Source organism: Triturus cristatus, chromosome 1_2, assembly GCF_964204655.1.
Source record: "Triturus cristatus chromosome 1_2, aTriCri1.1, whole genome shotgun sequence".
In the NCBI taxonomy this organism is placed as follows: domain Eukaryota; kingdom Metazoa; phylum Chordata; class Amphibia; order Caudata; family Salamandridae; genus Triturus; species Triturus cristatus.
The window spans coordinates 290212868-290236680 of record NC_140580.1 but is presented as its reverse complement, the minus strand read 5'-3'; the positions used below and the strand labels follow the sequence as shown (position 1 = coordinate 290236680).

The 23813-nt window shown below is 44.9% G+C and overlaps 1 protein-coding gene across 1 annotated transcript; it reads left to right on the top strand.

Moving 5' to 3' along the window:
• Positions 1-15274: 15274 nt before the first annotated feature.
• Positions 15275-16129, top strand: LOC146867189 (uncharacterized). Its single transcript, XM_085620393.1, has one exon. The coding sequence runs from the start codon at positions 15275-15277 to the stop codon at positions 16127-16129; it is 855 nt and encodes a 284-aa protein (XP_085476519.1).
• The last annotated feature ends 7684 nt before the right edge of the window (positions 16130-23813 follow it).

Genomic DNA, 23813 nt, shown 5'->3' with positions numbered 1-23813 from the left:
TCTCAATGGTTCAAACGTCACATTAAAATCGCCCACTAAATTCAAGGGGTGCGACAAATACCTTGCCCCCAAGAGCTCCTCAAGACCCTGGAAAGTAGCGAACCTACCATCCCCCTGGTTCTTCTCGTGTAGACATTATAGATATTGAGGGTGTTACCTAATTTGCCCTTTAGTTGAATACCCAAAATGTCAGGGTTATTACAGGAAAGATCTCAGACCTGACAATTGAGCTCTATCTTCACCCAAACTAACAATCCCCCCGCAGAATGACCTATTTTACTCTGCATAGTAAGATGGAGTAGTGCTCCAGAATTCTTGGCGTATGCAGATATCAACCTCACCCCTGCCACATTCCATGACACCATCTGTAGATAGTGCATGTCCTTCGGCATGGGGATCTTAGGAGGACTAGATCTCAAGGTCAACAGTTCTACACAGGCCTGGCAATGACAAGGAGTAGAGAGTGTGGTGGCCTCCATGAACTCTTCCCTAGATCTAGTTGGTCCCCAAAACTCTGAAGCCTTTGGACCCGTAGTAGTAGCACAGCTCTCCTTTAGTAAAAATATGGGGGCTATATGACTCTTCGGGGCTGGGCTTAAAGCACACCGATTCAGTAAATCATTTGTGGCCAGAGTCAAATCTTGGCAAGTATATGGAGTGGAAGGGGGGATATTAGTTATCAGGTTATGTTTATGTTTATGTTTATGTAGGGGATTTATAAAGCATAGCTGTTACTCCGAGGAGTGTCCTGGCTTTAGAGCGATAGAGCTGTCTACATGCAGGAAAAGAGAAGAGCCTAAGCTGAGGTAAAGAGACAAGTCTTAAGTGTTTTAGGGGGGCTGGTACGTAAATTGAATGCAAGTTCTCTCAAAAGGGCTGGTTCTTGCTTGCAAAACGACTATACTGTGTACCAACCTACCATCTGCCAAGGTCAGTTCAATATAATCGGTAAGACTATGGGGAGGGGATAACCTTCTTACTCACAGTATGATCTCCTTAATTACTGACCTGCAGCCTCTGGAATGCCTAATCCAATGAATATCTTTATTCTTAAGCGAGTCTTTGCCTTTCAACATGTGGTTGAAGATCTTTTTCGCGACATTTGTCATATAAATCCTATTGGAAGTTAGAAGGACTTTATTCTCTCTCGCTAGATAGTTACTACCATTGCTCCTAGGCTGGGTTTCACTACTATAAGGTCTTTCACCATGTTCATAAGAACCTTTAGCTGTGCTCAATGGGTGCTCCCACTTTTCCAGAGACTATTATATCCTATTTCTTTAGGGTTGTGCATGGGACCTTCAATATTAACACTTGCCAGTCGCTGGTGGGGTACCTACAGGGAGCAAAGCAAGATCCTTATCACAGCAATTGTCAATCTGGGAAACTTGGGCAGTCAAATGAGCATTGTGACTCCCATTTTTAGCCTGGAGGAGGTTAACCTGTCCTTTGAGCTCATGTATTAACAAATTCAGGGCCATTACTTTTGCTCTTAAATCATTAATAATTGTTAAGACATCAACGTCGGGCATAGCCTGCTCCTTGTGTGGTACATGCTTGTCCCCTGCTCCTACACTCTCACCCTCGCCATTCTTGCCAGCCTCACTATCTTGTAGGTTTTCTACAATTGCTGTAAGTGGTGCAAATCTGTTACTACAGAAACACCTGGGCCAAGCAGATCAGGTGGCTGTACAGTAGCAGGACTTTCTTGACTGATCACCTTGGTATTGTTGGGTATTGGGGAGTCAGGCCTTAAGCTGCATGTAGTGCACTTCTTAAAGATGTGGGGAATGTGTTTAAGCATTCTAGGGTTTGCTGGTGTTGGTGGAGATCTTAGAGATCCTAGGGTTAGAGCTTATTGAGGGCACAAGGGGATCCAAGATTGCCACACATTCGGTTGCAAGATTATCAATTCTGTCTAGAACACAGTTCCCCCCGGCGTGCTTCATACCCTTCACTGTGCTGCTATTGACCACTTTCCTCTCTCCCATGCCCAGTTAGATGGAATGTCCAGAAATTCTATTAGGTTAAAGGCAAGAACACAATATCGGGACACCTGTCAGACAAGTACCTTTCCAGATCAGAGCGCAAGTCTTAGGGAGGTAGCCCTGTTCAGCCTCCTCTGGGCTATGAATGGCGGGGAGGGGCCTGCCCTTGACCCGTGCGTGGCCCACTCGCATCCTGTACCGCGGGGCACAGTCCTGTGCTCTTCTAGCGCAGCCCGATGACGTGGCTTTGGTGACTCCTCGTCCTGGGTCACTTTTGGCAGGGCAGCGACAACAGCAATGGCCAAAGAGTTTGCAAATGAATGTGCGCTGTAAAGACAGGTTAGCATACACAAGTTACGTCTTGATTGTGTTAATTAAAACAAGACCTGAAGGAAGCAAAATCAATGTCTAGTGAGTATCTGATGTAAACAACCATATGATTATAAGGACCTAAATTGTGTTATTGCACAGATCCAGTCCACCTGCTAGGCTCAGTGTAGTTCTACTAGTGTCTTGAATATCCACTCGTGCCACTCACTCCAGATGGCTCATGGGCCTAGTGAACAACTGAGTGTATGCCATAGTTAAAATTGCTAATAGTGAGCCAGAGAATAGTCTGCCATCTGATATGTGGTAGACTAAAAAACCATCATAAATCTGCTATTCCTGATTTTAGCTTATGTGATACACGCTCATTTAAGGCATCTAAATCATAGGCATCAGAGAATTGCTGACCTACTGTACATGCCAATCTGCCTTTCCTATATTTACTACTCACATTATGATACATACACTAGTAAAGATATTGGCTCTCACAAACTCAATGACTCACATAAACGTATTTTCAATCAGGTGAACATTAACAAAGCCTACCAACTCATCTTCTATTTAATGAATACATTTTTTATCACCAAACAAATCATTCCAGAGCAAATACATTCAGCCATAGGTTGGGTGCATGACATTTAAGGACCTGCAAATTGCACCACCTTGTTCTGAGGAACGAATGTTTCTTGGTATATTTAGGAAGGCGTTGAAAATGTGTTTTTTTATCGCAATGCTTAGGGAGTTTGCAATTGTATCAATGTATCAATAGCACCCTCTTACCTAGATATGTTTCGTTATGGTACTCTGTATCTGTGTAGCACAATGGTCAATAATTACTTGGGGTCTTGATGCTTTTTGCTGGTGGTTCAGGGAATCAAGATGAAATTTAGGCACACCCTCCCTCTTTTTAATTAATGATTTTCCCTTAAAAACAGTTGTATCGACATTAATCTGTGCATTAAAGCATTTATTTAAGCAATTACTCATGCAGACACCAAACAGTGCTATGCTTGTGTACCAAATAAACCAGCATAATGCAGCATAAAACCCACTCACTGCTGCCATCACCCACTGAGATGGAATTGCCTTGTTCATGTCGAAGTGATGCGTCAGTAGCACACATTAGGACAATTCAAGAAAAGTGTACTGCTGACAGACCAGCAGGTAAAAAGAAAACGGATAGAAATCTTTATTTTTTCATCTACTCGTCACTTGAGATTGCTTAACAAACACATTTTTAAAGTTAAATTAGTTAATATAGAATCCAGACCAAATTGTATGAGGTAACATGAGAGTGCCAAAGCCTCAGCAAAGGGAGTTCACACCAACCTTGCAACAGTTAAAAATGGCAGGGGTGGCAATTCAGCCTATTGGGTTAGCTACTGATAAAATAATGGATAAAAGCACTAATGTTGTGCAACAAGTTATTAGTACCTTTTTAAAAGAGAAGAAATCTTCAATCAAGAAATGCTAGGAAAATATACTAATTTATAATCTAGATATAACAAACATTTTTACTGTCACAAATAATCTGAATCATTGTTTCCGACCCCCTAAAAATATTTTGCCATTTAACAATGCCATTTTAGTAGTTGGTAAATTATTACTGACTTCTGAAAGTGGTTTGCAACTCATACTGAATTGCTATTTGAAAAGGGCATGCTATGGGCGCATCAGTGTGAGATATATCAATGTTATGTGACCGAAATCTGGCGGCAAAACACAGATTTGTAATTTGGGAACCTCTCTCCTTTTGTGAAAGTGTGAAAGTAATAAACGTTTATTAGGCAGTAGGCAGTGGTCCTGGTGACCAGAGCCTACTCCCCAAACTTTAAAAAAAAAAGGTAAACTTTTATTTTTAAACAGAGAAACATTTCCTTTAATGAAAACAGGCTGCATTAAGTTTACTTTATTTAAAGTAGCTCACAGGCATGGTAGTCTGCTTACCCAGTGACCAGTTTTTAGTTCATCTGTCTAATATTTCTGTAAGAACTTCCTTATCCAGCAACTTCAAATCTGATCAGGGAAGGATTGTAACAACTGCTGGTCACATTTATACGGATGCAAAGAATGATATCCAAGGGCATGATTTCAAACAAAGTATCTGAGTTTTCAAGATACCTGTTAGACCTGGCACATTGGCGTGAGTCTCCCTTCCATTTTTCGCTGTGCCTCATGTATTTTTTGCTGGTGTTAGTTGCTCAAGGCACTGTGCCACTGCTGTCCAGTGCCACAGTGCAAGTGCTCCCTATTGTAAATTAATGTATAATTTGTGATTCCATGATTGGTTGGTTTGGTTTACTTGTCAGACCCTAGTACAGTGCACCAGGAGTGCCCAGGGCTTGTAATCCAAATACTGCGGGTGGGCTTGCAGCACTGGTTGTGCCACCCACAGAAGCAGCCTGGAAACATGTGTCTAAGGTCTGCCATTGCAAAGCCTGCTTGCAGTCTGGTACTGTCATGCTGACTGGGCAAGTGCACCCACTTTCCACTCCCTAACCCTTCCCTTTTCTTCATATCCGACACCCCTATGGTAGGCCCAAGGGCATGGTGCATTGTAAGGATAAGGTAGGACATGCCCTGGTGTGTGTGGCATGTTCTAATAGTGAATTACAGCCATTTTCGTTTTTAACTATTGCAAGGCTACCTGTTCTCCATAGGCCAGAATGGGCAGTTAGTTATTACATCTTATAATCTTAACTGACTCAGAGAACATGGTAGAAATTCGAATTTAGTATGCCTGAACTCAGGATGATAACATACATATTTTAGTGAAGTTGGTTTTAACATTCTGTGTTTGAAAATGACACTTTTAGAAAGTAGCCATTTTCTTGTCTAACCATTCAAACCTGCCTCTACTAGGCTGTGTGCATTCCTTTGTCTGGAGTTTGAGTGACAGGGCTGGGGAATTCCAGGAGACAGTGTGAGGTGTCCCAGTGGTGAATAGAGAGAGCTGCATCCAGATGGGTGGGAGGAGTTGCACCTGGGACCTGAATAGGGCTGTGCCTGCCTTCCACAATGCTGGCTCCACCTCCTGGGGAGCGGCTGATGTCTCTGCCCTGCGCAGTGAATGAAGAGAAGGAATCCTGTCAACAAAGTGCTCCAGTGCTGTACTTGCATTCCACAATGCTGGCTCAACCTCCTGTGGGGTGTCTAATGTGTCTGCCCTGCACTGTGAAAGGAAAGGAGAAGTCTGGTAAACAGAGTGCTCAGGAACTGGTTTGGACTGGGCAAAGGTCCCTCTGCCTTCAGAGGACAAAGGATTTCTGGGTAAAAATATTGGGACCCTGATACCAAGAATTTAGATCACTTTGGGAAAACAAGAAGAACCTCTGCTGAGGGAGGAACCAGAAGAAGCTGAGGAGGAAACTATCCCTGAAACTGGGGGATTGGCCTGCAGTGGTTGTCTTACTGCCAAAGAGAGGAGAAAGAAACTTTGTGTGTACTTTTGCTCAACTTGTGAAGGATCTCCAAGGGCTTGGAAAAGAGCTTGCCTCCTGCTGAAGTCTCAGGAACAACAGACTTCCCCCCCCCAGCTCCCCAGAGTTCTTTGGAAGTGCCTGCTGCTGTGTTGGGCCTTCTTAGGGACTGCGTGTCGCAAGGAGCTGGAAGCGCGACTCAAGAAGGAGAAGCGTACCGCCGTCGGAGATGTTGTCGTCGCATCTCGTAAAGTGTGTTGCCGCTGCAGCATCGCATCGAGTGGAAGCGTCTCGCATTGAGAAAGGGACTGATTGTCCCATATAGTTGTCCTGAGACATCCCTCCCACTTGCCCGTGCTATGTAGGCCCTTATATATGTTATATAGGCCTTTGTTAAATTGACCGTGGCTCTGCCATTTTAGTGCATCGCAGGCTGATGGCAGGTCTGACCCAACTCTGACCCAACGCAGATTCAGTTCCTCTTTCTGCGAGGCTTTCTGCCTCCAAGCTAGTAGCCCCCACCCTACCCGGTCGGTACCAAAAGTTCAGCATCCTCTTGACACTTCAACATACAGTAAGCTGCATCCTGGCATAGCACTTGCTTCCTGGGCAGGTTTCCCGCATTTCAGGAAGTGGCAACCGCAGAGCTTAAGTTGAGAGGATTTATGTATGTATATATTCGATTTGAGCACAATATCTCTTTGTATTTTCTGCTTTGCGTACAATGTCTACTTATAGTTTCTGCTTGCTCTGTGTAATTTACGACAAGCGATTGGCCTGAGAAACTGACCTTTTCACCTAGTTCATTGTCAGCATTAAGTGGTAAATGACGACATGTCTGGTGAAATTCTGCAGACGAGGTTTATTTTTGGGTAAGAGTTGCGTGCGAAGCAGCCCAAAGTTTAGTATATAAGGGGAGCACCCAGACACCTCGACGGATTACCTTGCTGTCTGTATGTAGGTGACAGACAGATTCCGTAGGTCTTCCCCAAGAGTTCTTAGAGGCTCTTGTGTTTGCTTCTGCGTTTGCTTAGCATTGTGTTGTATTTACCTATATGAAATGTTCTGTTATGTTCAGTTATTGTTCTCTTTATATCTGATCACAATGTATTCATTTCATTCAAAATTGCAGGAATGCTTGCTCTAGAGTAGACGTGAGAGTTCCTAGGTAATAGAGTTCTCGTACTCTGAAACATATCTCCTAGGTATAACTTGTCTCTTAAAATGCTTTCCTTCTCTCAGACAATCTGATACGGAGAGAATGGACATGTGATTATATGAATTCTGTATTTTGTATTTTGTGTCTCTGATTTGCGGTTTCTTTGAAGTTGCATCTTCTCATTAAACTGCTATTGTGTTCTACCTCAAATTCCATGTCTCACATGTCTGTTTTCTTCAATTCTAGAGCGAGCGTTCCCAGGCACCCCTGCTCAAATTAAGGTGCCCCTTTTGTCCCTGACTCACTCTCCTGCCCAGTTCTGTGGTAGCTCCCGGGGCTCTGAGTACCGCCCCTAGCTTCCTTGTCCTGTAATAAATCCTCCCTCCGACATTTTGGTGCCGTGACTCGGATTGGCAGTGCCTGCAGACGGGGGCAGTAACGGCTGGGTTCGAGGGTACGCAGACTGAGCACTCGTGACTCCTTTCTGGCCGAAGCCTTTGAGTACAAGCACTCGGGTGAGTATTATGCTACCTGACGTGAGGTGACGCTTTGGTAACGGTTTATGAAGGGAGCGCTTGTGAGGCTTCTGTGTTTTTCTCGGCTCTCAGTTCTTTCCTGTCTCCTGTCCGGTTGGCCTCGCTAAGGACATTTTTAACTGGGGAGGCTTGTGTGTGCGGCATGGAATTCTGAGCTGGACAGTACGGTCAGGAAATTGTTGGTTTATTGTTTCCTTTTGTTATATATAGATGTGTGTGCTATTGTTTTTGCCTTGAGTGCCCGGAGGAGAAGGCTGCGTCTTGCGCCTTTCACGGGCTTATTTAGCTCCTTTTTCATTATTACATTTTTACATTTTACATTTTTACATTGTTTTTGTAGGAAAACAGGCATAGAAGAAAGACAATAAAAAAGTAAAAAGAATAAGGGATAAGGGAGAGGCTGTTTATGTCTGCAGTCTTTTCAATGCTATTCTTTTTGGTATAGCTTGCTGTTGGGTCTCTCTGTGTATAGTGAAACAGAGAGCGCCTCTTTATCAGGGGTCAGGGATCAGCCTGGTAGAAGAGAAGGAGAGATACGATTTACTATCGTATTCTTTCAGCAATAAAAAAGTGCTCCTCTGATTGGATACAGTGGAGGCTCTCCTACATCAATACAAGGTAGGAAAGAGGTTGGATATTGTCGGTCCACTTAGCTACTGGATAACGGATATCGCCTGGATTATGAGGATTTTAAGAGGTTCCCCGGGATGGTTTATTGGATGCTATGAGTTTTGGGTAGTTTTGTGACAGTCTCCCTTTTGTGTGTGCGCCATTTGTAAATAGGAAGCACGTGTTTTATTCTTGTCCTTCAGAGGGCAAGGTATGCAGTCATTGTCTGAGAATAGACACTCTGAACGTGCCTGACTTACTTCTTTCGTGAAACACATGTAGAATTTCATGACTGCATGATTTCAGGTTACCGTTTGATAATGCATACAGAGGCTCATTAAAGTGAAGCAATAGCACTTTATTGTGGTTGGTGCTTATATGGGCACTACAGTAAGGGTCACTGGCTGACACAGAAGCTGTTTTTAGTAAGGCCATATTATTTACGTGCACAGGTATTTTGTTATTTGTATTTTTTTTTTTGATGATATGTTTTATGATATGCAGATTCGATGATATGTTTTATGATATACAGATGTATATTGAACGTATAAGAACATGATGGTTATGTTAAATTGATGTTGACTGGTCTGTATCGTTTTATTAGGATAAGACCTGCTAGGTAGGGTTACCATTGTGACAGAAGATCACTGCCAAATGTAGAAGATTGGTTTATTAGTGAGATTCAATAACTAGGGAGGAATGTAACTGTTTTTTCTTGTACTCCCACATGTATTGATCTGCCACTGATAACCGTAGTGATTTTCGTTTTATTGAAAGTTTGGTGTTTTGTATTTAACATGTTTTTGCGCCACAATTGTTACAAGTATATTGTTTAGTGCTGCCTTCTTTTCCAAACCATTGATCATTTCTAGTGCTGCTAACATTAATTAGGTGTCACTAAGGTTTGAGGTACAGCATAGGTACACAGATGAATAGAATATTTGGTTACAGAACTTATAGAACCGCAGACACCATATATGTGCAAATTTCTATGATAGTGCCAGGATTAGAAACACTGACTGAGGTCACTAGCTCCTGGCCCCGTAACCCCCTGCGAAGCAAGGTCCTTCATTATTGCCTTGGTGAACATCCTGGTGCCCTGCAGTTTCCTGACTTCTCACCAGAAGGAGTCTATAACGGTCCAGATAAATGGGAGATTAAAGAGGCATTTTATTTAACCATTAAAGAGGCATTGGGGGACGAGCTAATATATGATCACCCCGACTACTGACACATAAGGAGAGCAGTATATATATATATATATTAATATAGAGTACTAAGGGATACAGATGAGCAATAGTGAACATCAGTCAGTTGGGATAGTTCTGCACATACTAAATGACAGAATAATAGCGGTGCACAATCCTGACGAACAGACTATAGCAACCTTTGGGAGGCGACAAAGTGCCTTGATAGCCAGAGCGTGGAAGTTGCTGGGAGTCACACTAGCACATGGCACTGAGGTAAAGGTATCTTCACTACACCTAGTGCAGCTGCGCCTCCCAGTGCCTACCTGTAGACCCACTACCCTGAACCCAGACCCTGTACTTGAGCTGCCACAAAGCACCCCCTCTGTGGAAGACGCTCCAGATACACCGCTGCAGCCGCCACTAGTGTCCCCTCCGACGCCATGTGCTGCTAGAGACTCCTCCACGGCATTAACCCAGCTGGGGAGCCCTGATCTCGCTCACCAAGAATCACTTACACCATCCCCTCTATTCACACCGTCTCCTCCAGGCGACAGCCACCTGGAACAACAGGAAGGGTCACAAATCACTAGCGACGTATTAGGCTGTGAACAGCACAGGATATTGTTGCAGGCACTTAACGACCCCAACTTACCCCTGGTTTGTGAGCATCACGCCCAGCAGCTGCATGTGCAGCTGCAGCAGCAGCCCTCATTAAGTATCATAGAGCAGTTACAGGGACGTCCTTCTATAACACATTACCCATTACTGTGGGGATACTTGCAAAACCGCCTGTTACCAAGAGAATAACATTGTTTATTTGTGGTCAGAAATAGGGCAACCCACACAATACCCTAGGGTATAAATAACAACACATATGTGGCAGGTGAGGTTGATAAGTGACACCCAGTGGAGGTATACTGTTATTTCTGAATACACACAACGCTAGAGAATAATGGCAACACCACTAGAACACGTGATAAAGAATTTTACTACTCAGGGGAAACGTATTAGAAAACATTGTGGAGAGCTGCACAAGCTCACACAGACTATGCTACACCCTTGGCCAAAAGAGGGTACCTTCGATAAGGCAGTACTAGATCATGCTCAAACATTCCTGGAGGGGAAGTACTCTGGGAACAAACTAGATAAACGAAAAGAAACCCTAGCTCTGTGGAGAGTCTTTAAGGACAATGATGAAAAGGCTCCAGTACCTACCGCACCGCCACCAGCCTATGACGCAGATGGCATGTATACAGAGCGAGTTGTTAAGGCTGACCTAGAGCCTAATTTAAATGATCAGGCAGCTGTAGGACATGAGGATATTTCTGCTTCAGATCCCTCAGAAGATTCACCAAACAGCATGCCAGGGAATGCGCAGGGCCAGATAACTCTAAGCTCCCAAAGCCCAGGGGTGCAGTGTGCAACATCAGGAATGCCAGGTCAGATTGATGCGCTATTCACAATAAAATTGACACCAGCACCCAACTCTGCAGCTCACCAGCAGGAAGAGGGCTCAGAGAGTGATGGAGCCTCTGGTGATTCACAGCACAGCTCCCACTTGCCGTTTCCTAGGCCTAACCCTACAGCGCCTACATTTTTCACTGACAATAGCGAGCCCTTAGAGCCAAGGACCAGACACTATGGCCCATTCCTCTCCCCTGGCCAGCAGCACAGCAATACACAGGCACACCATAACGGGTGGCGACCCCTTAACACAGGTCCCAAGCGAGAGGAAGAGTACTTGCTACAATTCAATGGAGGAAACAGAGATAGTGAACAATCTCGCCCAGAAATAATCACTGAGGCGGACATTAGTAGATGGAGAACAGAGCACAACTTACACCAAGGAACAGGTAGAGAATCAGGGGACACGTCACACGAGCAACATTCAGGGAGTCCCACTGGCCACCCCGCAACAATACAGCGGTTATCATTACAAGTGGACAGGGTAGAGGATCAACTCACTGAACTAATGGGTGGCTTAGGCCAATTTAGAAGAAGGCAGCCACCAACACTAAGTGAATTGGCTGGAGCTGCAGGCCCGGTGGGTTCACGTAGTGGTGGGGTCCCAATGACCCCCCCACAGCAGGAGCCATGGATAGACTTCCATCAGGAGGTCCAAAGCATAGCCCCAGCCCCACCTCAGAGTAACCCAGCAGCTCCTCCGATGATCAACCCAAGCACACCGCAAGCTCTGCCAACAATTGTCACGCCCCCATCTATACACATACCTCAGGTAGTGCCACCAATAGTCACACCACGCAGGCCAGATGCACAACAGATGGACCTTGATAAACTTGATCTACCAAGTGTGCTCGAACGGGCAGAAACAAGATGGAGAAGGCAGAGAAGGACAGAGAGAGAGAGACTTGCAGTGCAAGGTAGCCATGGGCGGCCTGATGACATCCCACAAGATTATGATGTATCAGGTACTGCAACGCTAAGAACAACAAGATCTAGAACTCTGCATCACATGGCCCCTAACAGGCCATTGCCGTCAATGACCAATGGTCTGACGCCAAATGAGATAGTGATACTTGGGGAAGGGACTGACTATTATGTCAATCCATTCTCAGATAATTTACCAGGTTGGACAGAAGCTAATGCACCTCAAATGAATGTCTGGCCTCGGGATGGGTCATTTGAACCAGAAGACATGGCCACAGCTGAAGAATGTATTCTTCAGGGGGCAGATGACGATTGGGATTACGATTATATGAGCAAGGGCCTAAGAGTTTGGCAGAAATACTCACGTAGATATGACAACTCAAGGCCCACAGGGGTGACACGCCAGCTACCCCTGTTATTTAAAAATGTTAAAGATCCCCCCCTTTATGTTCCTTGGTCACTAATGGACAAGGACAATTTAAAGAAACAACTCCCACCTCTCACAGAGGGTGCTGGAAAATGGATACAGGCCTTTGAGAAACACACTGCAGGTGTTCCATTGGCTATTGGAGATGTAAAAAGTCTGCTCACCTCCTTGATTGGAGAGGATGCAGAGGATATGTTCACACGCATTGACACAAGACTGTCTACCACTAATACACAGTGTGACGGTAACCCCTTCAATAAGATTAGATCACCCCTATGGAATGAATTGCGTAGGAAGTTTCCTGACGTTCCTGACATCAGCTCTTTGATGTCACAGACAATGCAAAGCAATGAAGATCCAGCACAGTACATTTCACGAATGAAGGAGAAATGGCATCAGGAATTGGGAGAAAAATGGGATGTAACAGGGGGTAATTGTAGGTTCTTTTACCACACAGTAAAAAAGGGACTGCCCACTGCTGTACAGGACAAATTAGATGGAATAGTAGCCATGGAGTGCAAACCATGGCCAGAGATACAACACCACATCATTCATTTTTGCAAAAAGGAGCAGGAACAGGAGAAGAAAAGGTTGTTAGCTATTGAAAATGCAGCAGCTAAATTAGTGCAGCAAAAACTGAAGAAAAGAGAGACCCCTGATACAATGATGGTGGCTTCACCAGTGAGTCAGATGACTGCTGTCACTAATTTCCCACAAGAGGCCCAGACTGCACTAGGAGGTAACACACAAGTAGCTGCACCAAACCTACAGGCGCAGCCCTTCAATAATAGTGTGCAACAACAGGCATACACCAATGAGCAACAACAGCAGTATTATGGTAATGAGCAAATGAGGTATGCAAATACTGGGATGCGGGGGAGAGGTAGAGGATTAGGCTTCCAAAGACCTGCGCCACAGCCAGGAGCACGACTGTGCTACTACTGTCAGCGACCTGGACACTATATGAGGGAATGTCATATTAAGATGCGGGATGAAGGGAGGTCAGTAAGTAGAGGAAATACACAACAAGCTCAAGTGCCAGTACAATACTACCAGCAGCAGCAGCCGCTGCCGCCCCAAGCAGTATACTCCTATCCTTCCCCAGCACAGCAGCCAATGCTGCAGCAGGTACAATTACAGACACCTGTGATGGCCCAAATGCAGCCCCAGATCCAACAAGCACAGCCACAGCTACTTCAGCCACAGATGCCTGTGTACCAAATGGTGCCACAGACGCAAGCTCCTGTGCCACAGGGAGCCACAATACTGCCCACCACCAATCCCTTTTCTCAGGGCACCATCCAGCAGTACCAGGCTGGAGGATATTCAAGTTAGGACAGCCCACAGACAACTCTAGTGTGTCCCGTGTTATCGTGCCTCACAAATATCAGAGAGGACCCAGTTGTGTATGTCACGATAAACAATAAAACTTATAGTTTTATGGTTGACACAGGTGCTACGTTTTCCTGCATTAGGGAAGGAGCACTGCCCATCTCCAACCAGAGCGCAGACACACAGGGTTTCTCTGGGGCAATAATAAGGGTCCCTTTTACCAAACCAGTACCAATGGAAATAGGAGGTAAATGTATTCAGCAACGCTTACACTACTCAACACAGTCCCCAGTAAATCTCTTGGGACGAGACCTCATGGCCAAATTAAATATGACAATTAGTTTTAAAGAGAACGGTACAATGACTTGTTCCATTCCTGGTACATCAATGTGCAGGATGATGGCTGTCACTGTGGATTCCTCCCTGAGAGATGAGATAAGAGCCCGCCCAATGGATGAGCAAGCATTCTCCACAGCGGTACACATTGTTGTTGCCAATACACCAGAGATGAATGGGCGCACTGTCCAACTTCCCAAAGAATTCCTTTTTCGTCCCCAGTCACAGAACATGCCTGTGCCTGACAAAAATATGATCCTAGGAATACACTGTCTTGAAATAACACCCACGTATGGTGCTTTCTTAGCACTAGACGACAATGCCCACACATGGGCCTGTGTCATTTTCATTGAACCTGGACATCAAGTAAGGAATATTTCAGATCACCAACTATTTGGAGATCCTGAGGAATATTCCAAAGTGGAGATTATTTACCAAAGTCCAGTACCTTTGTCGGTGACAGTTGAGATTAGAACTCCAACCCCGCCCGAAGTATTCGATGCTACCCGTGACTCAGACTTAGCTCAGGTACCAAGCATTCTTTGGACAACAGGTCCCAATGATGTGGGGCTCATTAAATCAGCTGCGCCATTCAGGGTAACACTGAAACCAGGTGCCCTTCTACCCAGAGTGCGCCAGTACCCTTTGTCTAGGGAAGCAGAGGAGGGAATTGCCCCTACCATACAAGCGCTGCTACATCAAGGTGTGATATACCCCTGTATCTCGCCGTGTAACACGTGCCTTTTTCCGGTGAGGAAACAGAAGACTAATCAATGGAGATTAGTGCATGACCTACGCTCAATTAACAGCATAGTGATCCCAGAGTTTCCCATCGTCCCAGACCCTTCAGTGATACTTACCAACATCCCACCTGACACTAAATACTTTTCCGTCATTGACCTGAAAAATGCATTTTTTAGTGTCCCTCTACACATAGACAGCCAGTTCTTATTTGCTTTCTCGTTCCAAGGTAGGCAATTCACATATAAAAGATTACCCCAGGGGTACTGTGAGTCCCCCAGTGTATTCAACAGAGTTGTCAAAGATGACTTGTCAAATTTCCAATGTGACAGCACCTTGCTACAATATGTTGATGACATACTCCTCTGTAGCACCACTGAGCAGCAGTGCCGACGGGATACAGTTGCTCTGCTCACAACATTGGCACAGAGAGGATACAAAGTAGACAAACAGAAACTCCAATATTGTCAGGAAGAAGTACAGTACCTAGGACAGCTGATCTCAGCATCAGGGAGAAGAGTTACCCCAGGAAGAGTAGAGGCAATAAGAAGCACTCCAGAACCCCAGTCAGTTAAGGACATGCAAAAGTTCCTAGGACTAGTGAACTACGTTAGACAATGGGTTTTTGACTATTCCACCATTACTGCACCACTCCTGGCAGCAGTCAAAACGGCCAAAGACAGGCATAATAAGATTGACTGGACACCTGAAATGACATCAGCCTTTGCCAAATTGAAAGATGAGATTACAAACGCACCTGTGTTAGGCTCTCCTGACTACACAAAAGAGTTCTATCTGTTCACTCACTGTAATAGACAGGTCATGACAGCAGTCCTCACCCAGAAGTACCCCATGGGCCACAAACCCATTGCATACTTCAGTGGCATGTTAGACTCGGTAATGAAAGGCCATTATCCTTGTGAGCAGGCCTTGTCAACCGCAGCATTTGCTGTTGAGAAAAGCACCCCCATAGTGATGGGCTCCCCTCTGACACTGTACACTGAGCATGCAGTATTCGCAGTGATACAAAAAGCTAAAACAACTCTTACTACACAAAGAGTGTCAGGATATGAAGTCATACTGTCATTACCATCGTTGAAGGTTGTTAAATGTCATACTGTAAATCCTGCCACGTTCTTTGTTCATCCCATTGCCACAACTGATGATGACAGTCATGACTGTGCCACATATTGTCCAGATGAGTCAGGAACAGCGAAAGAAGACCCATTGCCAGATAGTGTAATTTACTTTGTTGACGGTTCCTCTACCATTGATCAAGAGACGGGAATAAGATACACAGGTGCTGCAGTGGTCAGAGCACAACAGAGAGACTCCTCTGACTCTCTAGACATCGTACAGCAAATAACATTGCCATCACATTATTCAGCGCAGGCAGCAGAGTTGGTAGCTTTGATTGCAGCCCTCAAACATGGAGCTGATAAGAGGATTACTGTATACTCAGATTCTGCATATGTCACCACAACAACACATTCCAGCATCCTGAGATGGAAAAGGCGTGGCTTCCTTAAAACTGATGGCACACCTGTAATGCACAAACAGTTACTTGAGGAACTAATAGATTCATTAACATTGCCAGCAGAAGTGGCTGTAGTAAAGTGTACTGCACACACAAATGGCCAAGATTTCGTTTCCAGAGGAAATGCCATGGCGGATTAGGCTGCGAAAGCATCTGCCAGAGGGCCCCGACCTGAACCATCTCAAGTGACAGAGCAAAATACCTGTGCCCCCATCCTGTTTGCCCAAGATGCATCCGTCATAGTGCAGGTAGATACACAAAGCACAGTAGAAGACACGAGTGAATCGCTGCTCTCAGATACCCCTGACCCAACACTTCCATACACTATAGATGACACACAGCAATATGATATCATTGCACAACTACACCTACGAGAAATACAGGAGAGTGCCCCTCCTAAAGAGAAAGAGCTATGGAAGAAGAGAGGAGTGCAACAAGATGTTTCAGATTTCATTTACAGACAGACAATGACAGGGAAGCCAGTTATGCCACAGGCACTATTACAAGTAGCGCTCACTCAGTTACACCTTCCGACACATGTCCCTCGTGATATCATGTCCACAACTTTGCAGACAGAATGGTTCATCCCCAATGCGTATGAGCAGATACAACTCTTCGTTCATCAGTGCCTCATTTGTCAACAATATTCACCTAACCCAACTATGAAGACAGTTGCCTCAACAATACCAAGGCCAAAGGTCCCTTTAGAGAACTCCACATTGATTACATAGACATGATTGACAGATGCAACAATTACAGGTACCTCATTGTAGTGGTATGCCCATTTTCAAGGTGGATTGAAGCTGGACCATGTGTCCATTGTGACGCAAAGGCCGCAGCTACTTTTTTGCTTCGTGAGGTCATATGTCGCTGGGGATTACCGGATGCTATTCGACGTGACAATGGCCGCCATTTTTCAAATGATATCTTTGCCATAATTACCTCAATGTTAGGAATAAAACATAAGTTGACATCAGCCTATCATCCACAAAGCAATGGTATTTGTGAGCGCCTTAACGGCCTGCTCAAAGCCAAAATCAGTAAGATAAGTGCCACAATTGGAAAGAAATGGCTCTATTGCCTTCCCATTGCTCTGTTCACACTCAGAAACGCTCCCAGTTCTGACCATCACCTTACACCTCACCAGCTTGTCACGGGCAGATCAATGAATGTGGTTGTTCCCTCCACCAGACCTAAAGTAGACACTGAAATGTCTTCTGAGATTGTGAAAGCTGACCTGTTTGATTACTTGTGTGCACTAACTCGTGCTGCAAAGTTCCTTTCTATTCAGATATCAAGGACACAGAACAAGGGCTCTATTTCTGACGAACTTCCACCTATATGCCCTGGGACAATAATCTTCGTAAAGAAACAAGTCCGGAAGTGGAAAGATCCTAAATTTGAAGGACCCTATCAGGTCATAGACTCTTCACCCACTGCAGTCCGAATAGCCGAAAGGAAGGCATGGATACATCGGAGCCACGTGAGGATCCACCCGGCACCATCCCAGGCCTGAACTATGGACGAGAGGAGGGCATCATGTTTCCGTGGTCTATCCAAGAGAAGGAGTATGAAGATCGCATGGCCATCTATGGACTGAGACACAGTAACAGACGTTCCTCGCACACCGAACTTTCACTGAAAAAGATATGTACAGTAATCGGTATTCTCTTTGTTGTATTTTTAATTGCAGTAATTGCATTTGATTGGGTTGTGGTGTATCCAGAGAGAAGGGGAGGTACAGCTAGCGATGTTAGATCTACCCTAGGACAACCCCAGTCTGAGACACTTCCTGACACCTATGCACTGCCCACTCTGGCACCTTCCACACCCCCTGCCAACCCAACAGAATGGGATATGGTTCTGGATATCACCTTGAATGCCCATGTGCCAGATACTCATAAAAAGGCCCGCCAGAATAAGCGAAGTGTTGGGAGTGAATTGATTGTCAGAGGCATAAAGGCACCTGCCAGGTATACGCCACGTAACACTCACAAGCAAGCAGTGGCCCCGCCAGTAGCAGACTGGGTTAGTAAACTTCAGGACACAGTTGTGTACACCTATGACCAGCATTTCATGCCTGGTTTCCACTCCCAGCGCACTGATAAGATGTCAGAGGATAATGGGGTTCACAATGCACTGTTTGACAACATGTGGTATAGAGACATGAGGGAGGTCGGGAGGAAGGTCACGAATGAATCCTGCTTTGTGTGCTCTCACATCCCTCATGCTGTGGGCGCTGACAAATTGATATTTCCCAGAGAAGTGCCACCACCCACTGCCAAATGTCTCCTACATCTGTTTCTTTGTCGCATACATGGTCAGATACAGCTCCACTCAGCCACAATAGATGGTGTGTTTGTGAATGCTACAGAGTGGGATGACAAATACGTTACATTTACAGTGGTAACAAATCCATCAGAATATGAAAGGTGGATAGGGGCTTACCGTGGTATGGAAATGCCCATCGGCCTGTTGGAGGTCTGGAGATACCAGTTTAGGAGACTAGGGTACTTCGCCTTCCCAACACCCCCGTCAAAATGCCACTCACCAGTGCATCGCCAAGCCAACCATAATGATTCCCAATGCCCTTGTCAGTGGAGGCCAATATTGCGCCTGCAGGCCAACATTTATTTTAACGGCAGGTGGAATGGCCCACATGACTTGGTATGTAAGGCAGCCTCCTTAGGGGATGCAATTGTGAAGGAAGATGACACACATCGTATTGATAAGAAGATAGGGGAGGAGTGCGCTGAGATATGGGCACAAGAGACTAGAAGATACACTTTCAATGAGGGTACAAGATACCAACCAAAGAAAGCGTACAAGCTAAAGTCTCCTCTCCTTTGTTTCCTAGGTAACGGAACGATCTCTGTGGGCCGCAACACAAACTGCAGCAGCACAATTTTTAATTTGGACCTTCAGTACGGCACCTCCAGCCTCATGGACATCTATTGGGCCTGCGGTGAACACATTTATCTGCAGCTGCCACCCCACTGGAAAGGACTATGTTCCATGGTCATGATGCATGAACTACACCTGGTTGTACCAGCATCGAACATTTCCCGCATCCATACCCACCCAATGACAGGTGATGTCACCCTGCTCCACCACCGAAAAAGGAGCCTTCAGGAATATTTCTCAAGTGGTCCAATTCACGAGATTCCACGAGATTTCCTCCTTTTCAACGAAGCTGAACTATTCTTCGGGGGCGCTGTCCCCATGTTCCAGACAAAAGCCAATGCTCGCTGGCTCCAAGTGACGCGATACGAACTGATGCAGCTTGTCAACAACACCCGTGATGGGTTCAACGCCGTGAAAGAAGAACTGAGACCTCTGAGACTTATGGTTCTAGAGCACAGATATGTTCTAGATCAGCTGACTGCGATGAGTGGTGGTGTATGTGCAAGAGTGGGGAAGTCCTGCTGTACTTTCATTTTGGCTAATGATGCGGACAACGGAACACTTACAAAAGCCATCGAGGACTTGGACACTTTGGGGAGACAGATGCATGAGGAAGGAGGTGCTGAAGCAGACGTTTTTGATAATTTGTTCAGTTTTGACTGGATGCCTTCATGGCTGTCTGCTGTACTAAAACTTATGATGCCTATAATGTGTGTGCTGTTGCTGTTGTGTTGTGGTGTACAGATTCTAATACATTGTGTGAAAAGATTCAGTTCTACGGTAATTGGTATGAACTACGCAAGCTCAGGGGAGTACACTGGAATACGCACTGAACAGGGGGATGGGGAAGAAGTAACTAGGCTGAACATAGTAGAGCTCACCATCCCTGGGTCCAACGCGTCACAAGCTTCCCTTAGTAGGTGTTATCAGCCCCAGGTGCCTGGTAGCCCCCCACTTCCCTCGAGGAAAGACTTAGTACACCCGTATGAGATAATGGCTGGGGATAAAGAGGAATCACAGGGAGAAATAGAAGCAGGCCCGAATAGGAGTGAGGGAGGGCTTTCACCTCGTGACGCCACATGGCCACTGCCCCCACCGCCAGCTAAGTATGCTGTACGAATGGTGTTCATTAAAGATGAACAAGAGGAGGGAAATGAGAAAGGGACTGATTGTCCCATATAGTTGTCCTGAGACATCCCTCCCACTTGCCCGTGCTATGTAGGCCCTTATATATGTTATATAGGCCTTTGTTAAATTGACCGTGGCTCTGCCATTTTAGTGCATCGCAGGCTGATGGCAGGTCTGACCCAACTCTGACCCAACACAGATTCAGTTCCTCTTTCTGCGAGGCTTTCTGCCTCCAAGCTAGTAGCCCCCACCCTACCCGGTCGGTACCAAAAGTTCAGCATCCTCTTGACACTTCAACATACAGTAAGCTGCATCCTGGCATAGCACTTGCTTCCTGGGCAGGTTTCCCGCATTTCAGGAAGTGGCAACCGCAGAGCTTAAGTTGAGAGGATTTATGTATGTATATATTCGATTTGAGCACAATATCTGTTTGTATTTTCTGCTTTGCGTACAATGTCTACTTATAGTTTCTGCTTGCTCTGTGTAATTTACGACAAGCGATTGGCCTGAGAAACTGACCTTTTCACCTAGTTCATTGTCAGCATTAAGTGGTAAATGACGACATGTCTGGTGAAATTCTGCAGACGAGGTTTATTTTTGGGTAAGAGTTGCGTGCGAAGCAGCCCAAAGTTTAGTATATAAGGGGAGCACCCAGACACCTCGACGGATTACCTTGCTGTCTGTATGTAGGTGACAGACAGATTCCGTAGGTCTTCCCCAAGAGTTCTTAGAGGCTCTTGTGTTTGCTTCTGCGCTTGCTTAGCATTGTGTTGTATTTACCTATATGAAATGTTCTGTTATGTTCAGTTATTGTTCTCTTTATATCTGATCACAATGTATTCATTTCATTCAAAATTGCAGGAATGCTTGCTCTAGAGTAGACGTGAGAGTTCCTAGGTAATAGAGTTCTCGTACTCTGAAACATATCTCCTAGGTATAACTTGTCTCTTAAAATGCTTTCCTTCTCTCAGACAATCTGATACGGAGAGAATGGACATGTGATTATATGAATTCTGTATTTTGTATTTTGTGTCTCTGATTTGCGGTTTCTTTGAAGTTGCATCTTCTCATTAAACTGCTATTGTGTTCTACCTCAAATTCCATGTCTCACATGTCTGTTTTCTTCAATTCTAGAGCGAGCGTTCCCAGGCACCCCTGCTCAAATTAAGGTGCCCCTTTTGTCCCTGACTCACTCTCCTGCCCAGTTCTGTGGTAGCTCCCGGGGCTCTGAGTACCGCCCCTAGCTTCCTTGTCCTGTAATAAATCCTCCCTCCGACAGCATCATCCAGGAAGTGTTTCGCAACGCCGAAGAAGCGTGTCGCCATCGCAGCCATCATAGCTGACGCATTGCACCGCATCAAGAGAAGAGTCTCGCATCGAGGAAGAAGCGTGTCGCCATCGCAGCCATCGTAGTTGTCTCATTGCACCGCATCAAGAAAAGCGCCTCGCATCCACGGAGAAGCGTGCCGCCGTCGGAGTTGCTGTCGTCGCATCACGTAAAGGGGTGTTGCTGCTGCAACATCGCATCGAGCGGAAGCGTCTTGCAAACGTCGGAGAAGAGTGCCGCTGCCAAGGCCGCTGTCGTCGCATCGCGTAAAGGGTGTCGCCGCTGCAGCTGAAGCATCGAGTCGAGTCTTCTCGCAACATCGGAGAAGCGTGCCGCATCTGGAAGATGTTCACGTCTTTATTTCTTTGCACCAAAAACTTCATCGCATCAACATTGTTGCAACACTTTAGTTGCCCTGCGTGTCACATCTAAAAGGTACATTGACTTAAAGTGTCGCATTTAAGAACTTAAGAGAACTAAGCACAATTCTACTATCTAAAGTAACAGTATTGTGTGTTTATGTCGTTTAATGGTCTTGTGGTAAATCTATATAAAGAATACTTATTTTTGATATAAAGCTTGTGTGGTGTCCATTTGTAGTGTTGTCACTTGGTTACTGTATGTGTTCACAAATGCTTTACACACTGCCTCTGAGATAAGCCTGTCTGCTCGTGCCAAGCTACCAAGGGGGTGAGCAGGGGTTATTTTGGGAGTGTACCCCCTTACCCTGACTAGAGGAGAGGGTCCCTATTTGTCACAAGTGCATACCTGTGCCAACTAGAGACCCCCAAGTCTAACAATACCCAATTGTCAAGCGTAAACACTGTTAGTCAACACTCTGGTCACAGCCATTAAAGCCAGGCACTACCAACTATCCCTCATTTGCTTATCAATTCCTTTCAAATCCCAATTTATTTATAGTGTTAAATACCTCATGAGTAGCTGATGTCCTGCCCTCATCATACTTGGACATTAAAGTAGAACCTCTGCAAGTATTTGCAACTTACCTCTTACCTATTGAAAAAAAACGTACACGTCTGACACATGCAACTACTAAAACGTTGTGATTTCACTAAGGGGTTTTAGTAGTGGATTGTGAAACTGAACACTCTACCAGTTTTGGTAATCTTAATGTAAACATGAATAAGAAGTAAAAAAAAAGCCAAAGAGACTGGCCCAATTACAGCACGTATTTGTAATGAAAGTAGTTATAAAATGTATAACAATGATGCGACTCCAATCCAGCCTCTAGGCAGATTCTGCTTACTGAATCGCAATTAAACGGGACTTTTTGTGGGCCCTTCTAATTACAATTCTGTACTAGATGTATCAGTGATTCCCAACAGGAATTCCGGCCCCAACTCATTGTAAAATTATTGACTTTGATGTAGCGTAAATCACATTTTATTTGTAGGGGTGCATTATAATCACACCTGCAGAGCGCACCCGCATTTAATCCTTTGTCATATTAACATGAAGTGTTAGAATCTTGAAATATAATAACATCAAAACGAAAGTGTTTAGGCTATTTAGGAAATACATGGGGAATAAAAGTAAAAGGTGAATGTATCTAGCAGAAAACAATAACATGGCGTAACTGTCAATTATTCATTTGTTAAATGTGTTTATTAATTAGTTGTTTACATGTAGATAGAAACATTAACTGAAAGTGCCTTATTTCCTATGTAATTTCGAGAATCTCACATATTAGATTTTCCTATGTTAGCCGAACTTGGTAGGCCTGAAATGCATTTTTCCTAGAAGCTCTCGCTTTAGAATTAACGGTTTGAGCTTCATAAGTTCTGCTTTCTCACGCTTGTGTTGCAGGTGAAAGAAGCATTCTTGTTAGCTAGAATAATGTCTTTGTTTTACTAGTCGGGCAAGGAGAGAAACAATTACATTGTATGGGTTGAATTGATAAAGGAAGTACGTTGCATTTCACACAGGAATTTGCTTGGGAACCAAGGACGAATGAATCGAAGGAAAAGAACACCATTGTCCCACGGAAAACTACCTTTAGGACAGTACCCCGAGCGGATGGCGTGATCTGAAAAGTATTCTGGGCAATTTCTCCTTCAATATTGGACTGTTTGGAGTAGGGAAAGTGCCCACTTCTCTTCATGCCTTCTGAGAGAGAGCACCTTAGAACGAGCTCTGTCACAATAGCTTATGCTGTCAGACCCATCAATGGTGTAGAGACTTTTTAGGAAGACTCCACATGCTGACACTTTTTATCTTTTTCCTGAAGATGCTCAAGTAGGGATAGTTTAGGGAAAGATTGATGCTTTATAATCATCAACCCTCGATGCAGGGAAATTTAGACTCATGCTTTCTGATCCTCAGTATTCTATTTCGTGAGTTAATTGTTTTGTTTATGCTGCATCAACTCAACTGGATGCATAGATTTGGCTTCATGTTAATTCCAATGTATATTTACACTCTCATTTTGAGGTGTCTTTATGTCC

Coding starts and splice junctions, on each gene's coding strand:
- LOC146867189 (XM_085620393.1), top strand. CDS start 15,275: ATGACAGCAGTCCTCACCCAGAAGTACCCCATGGGCCACAAACCCATT.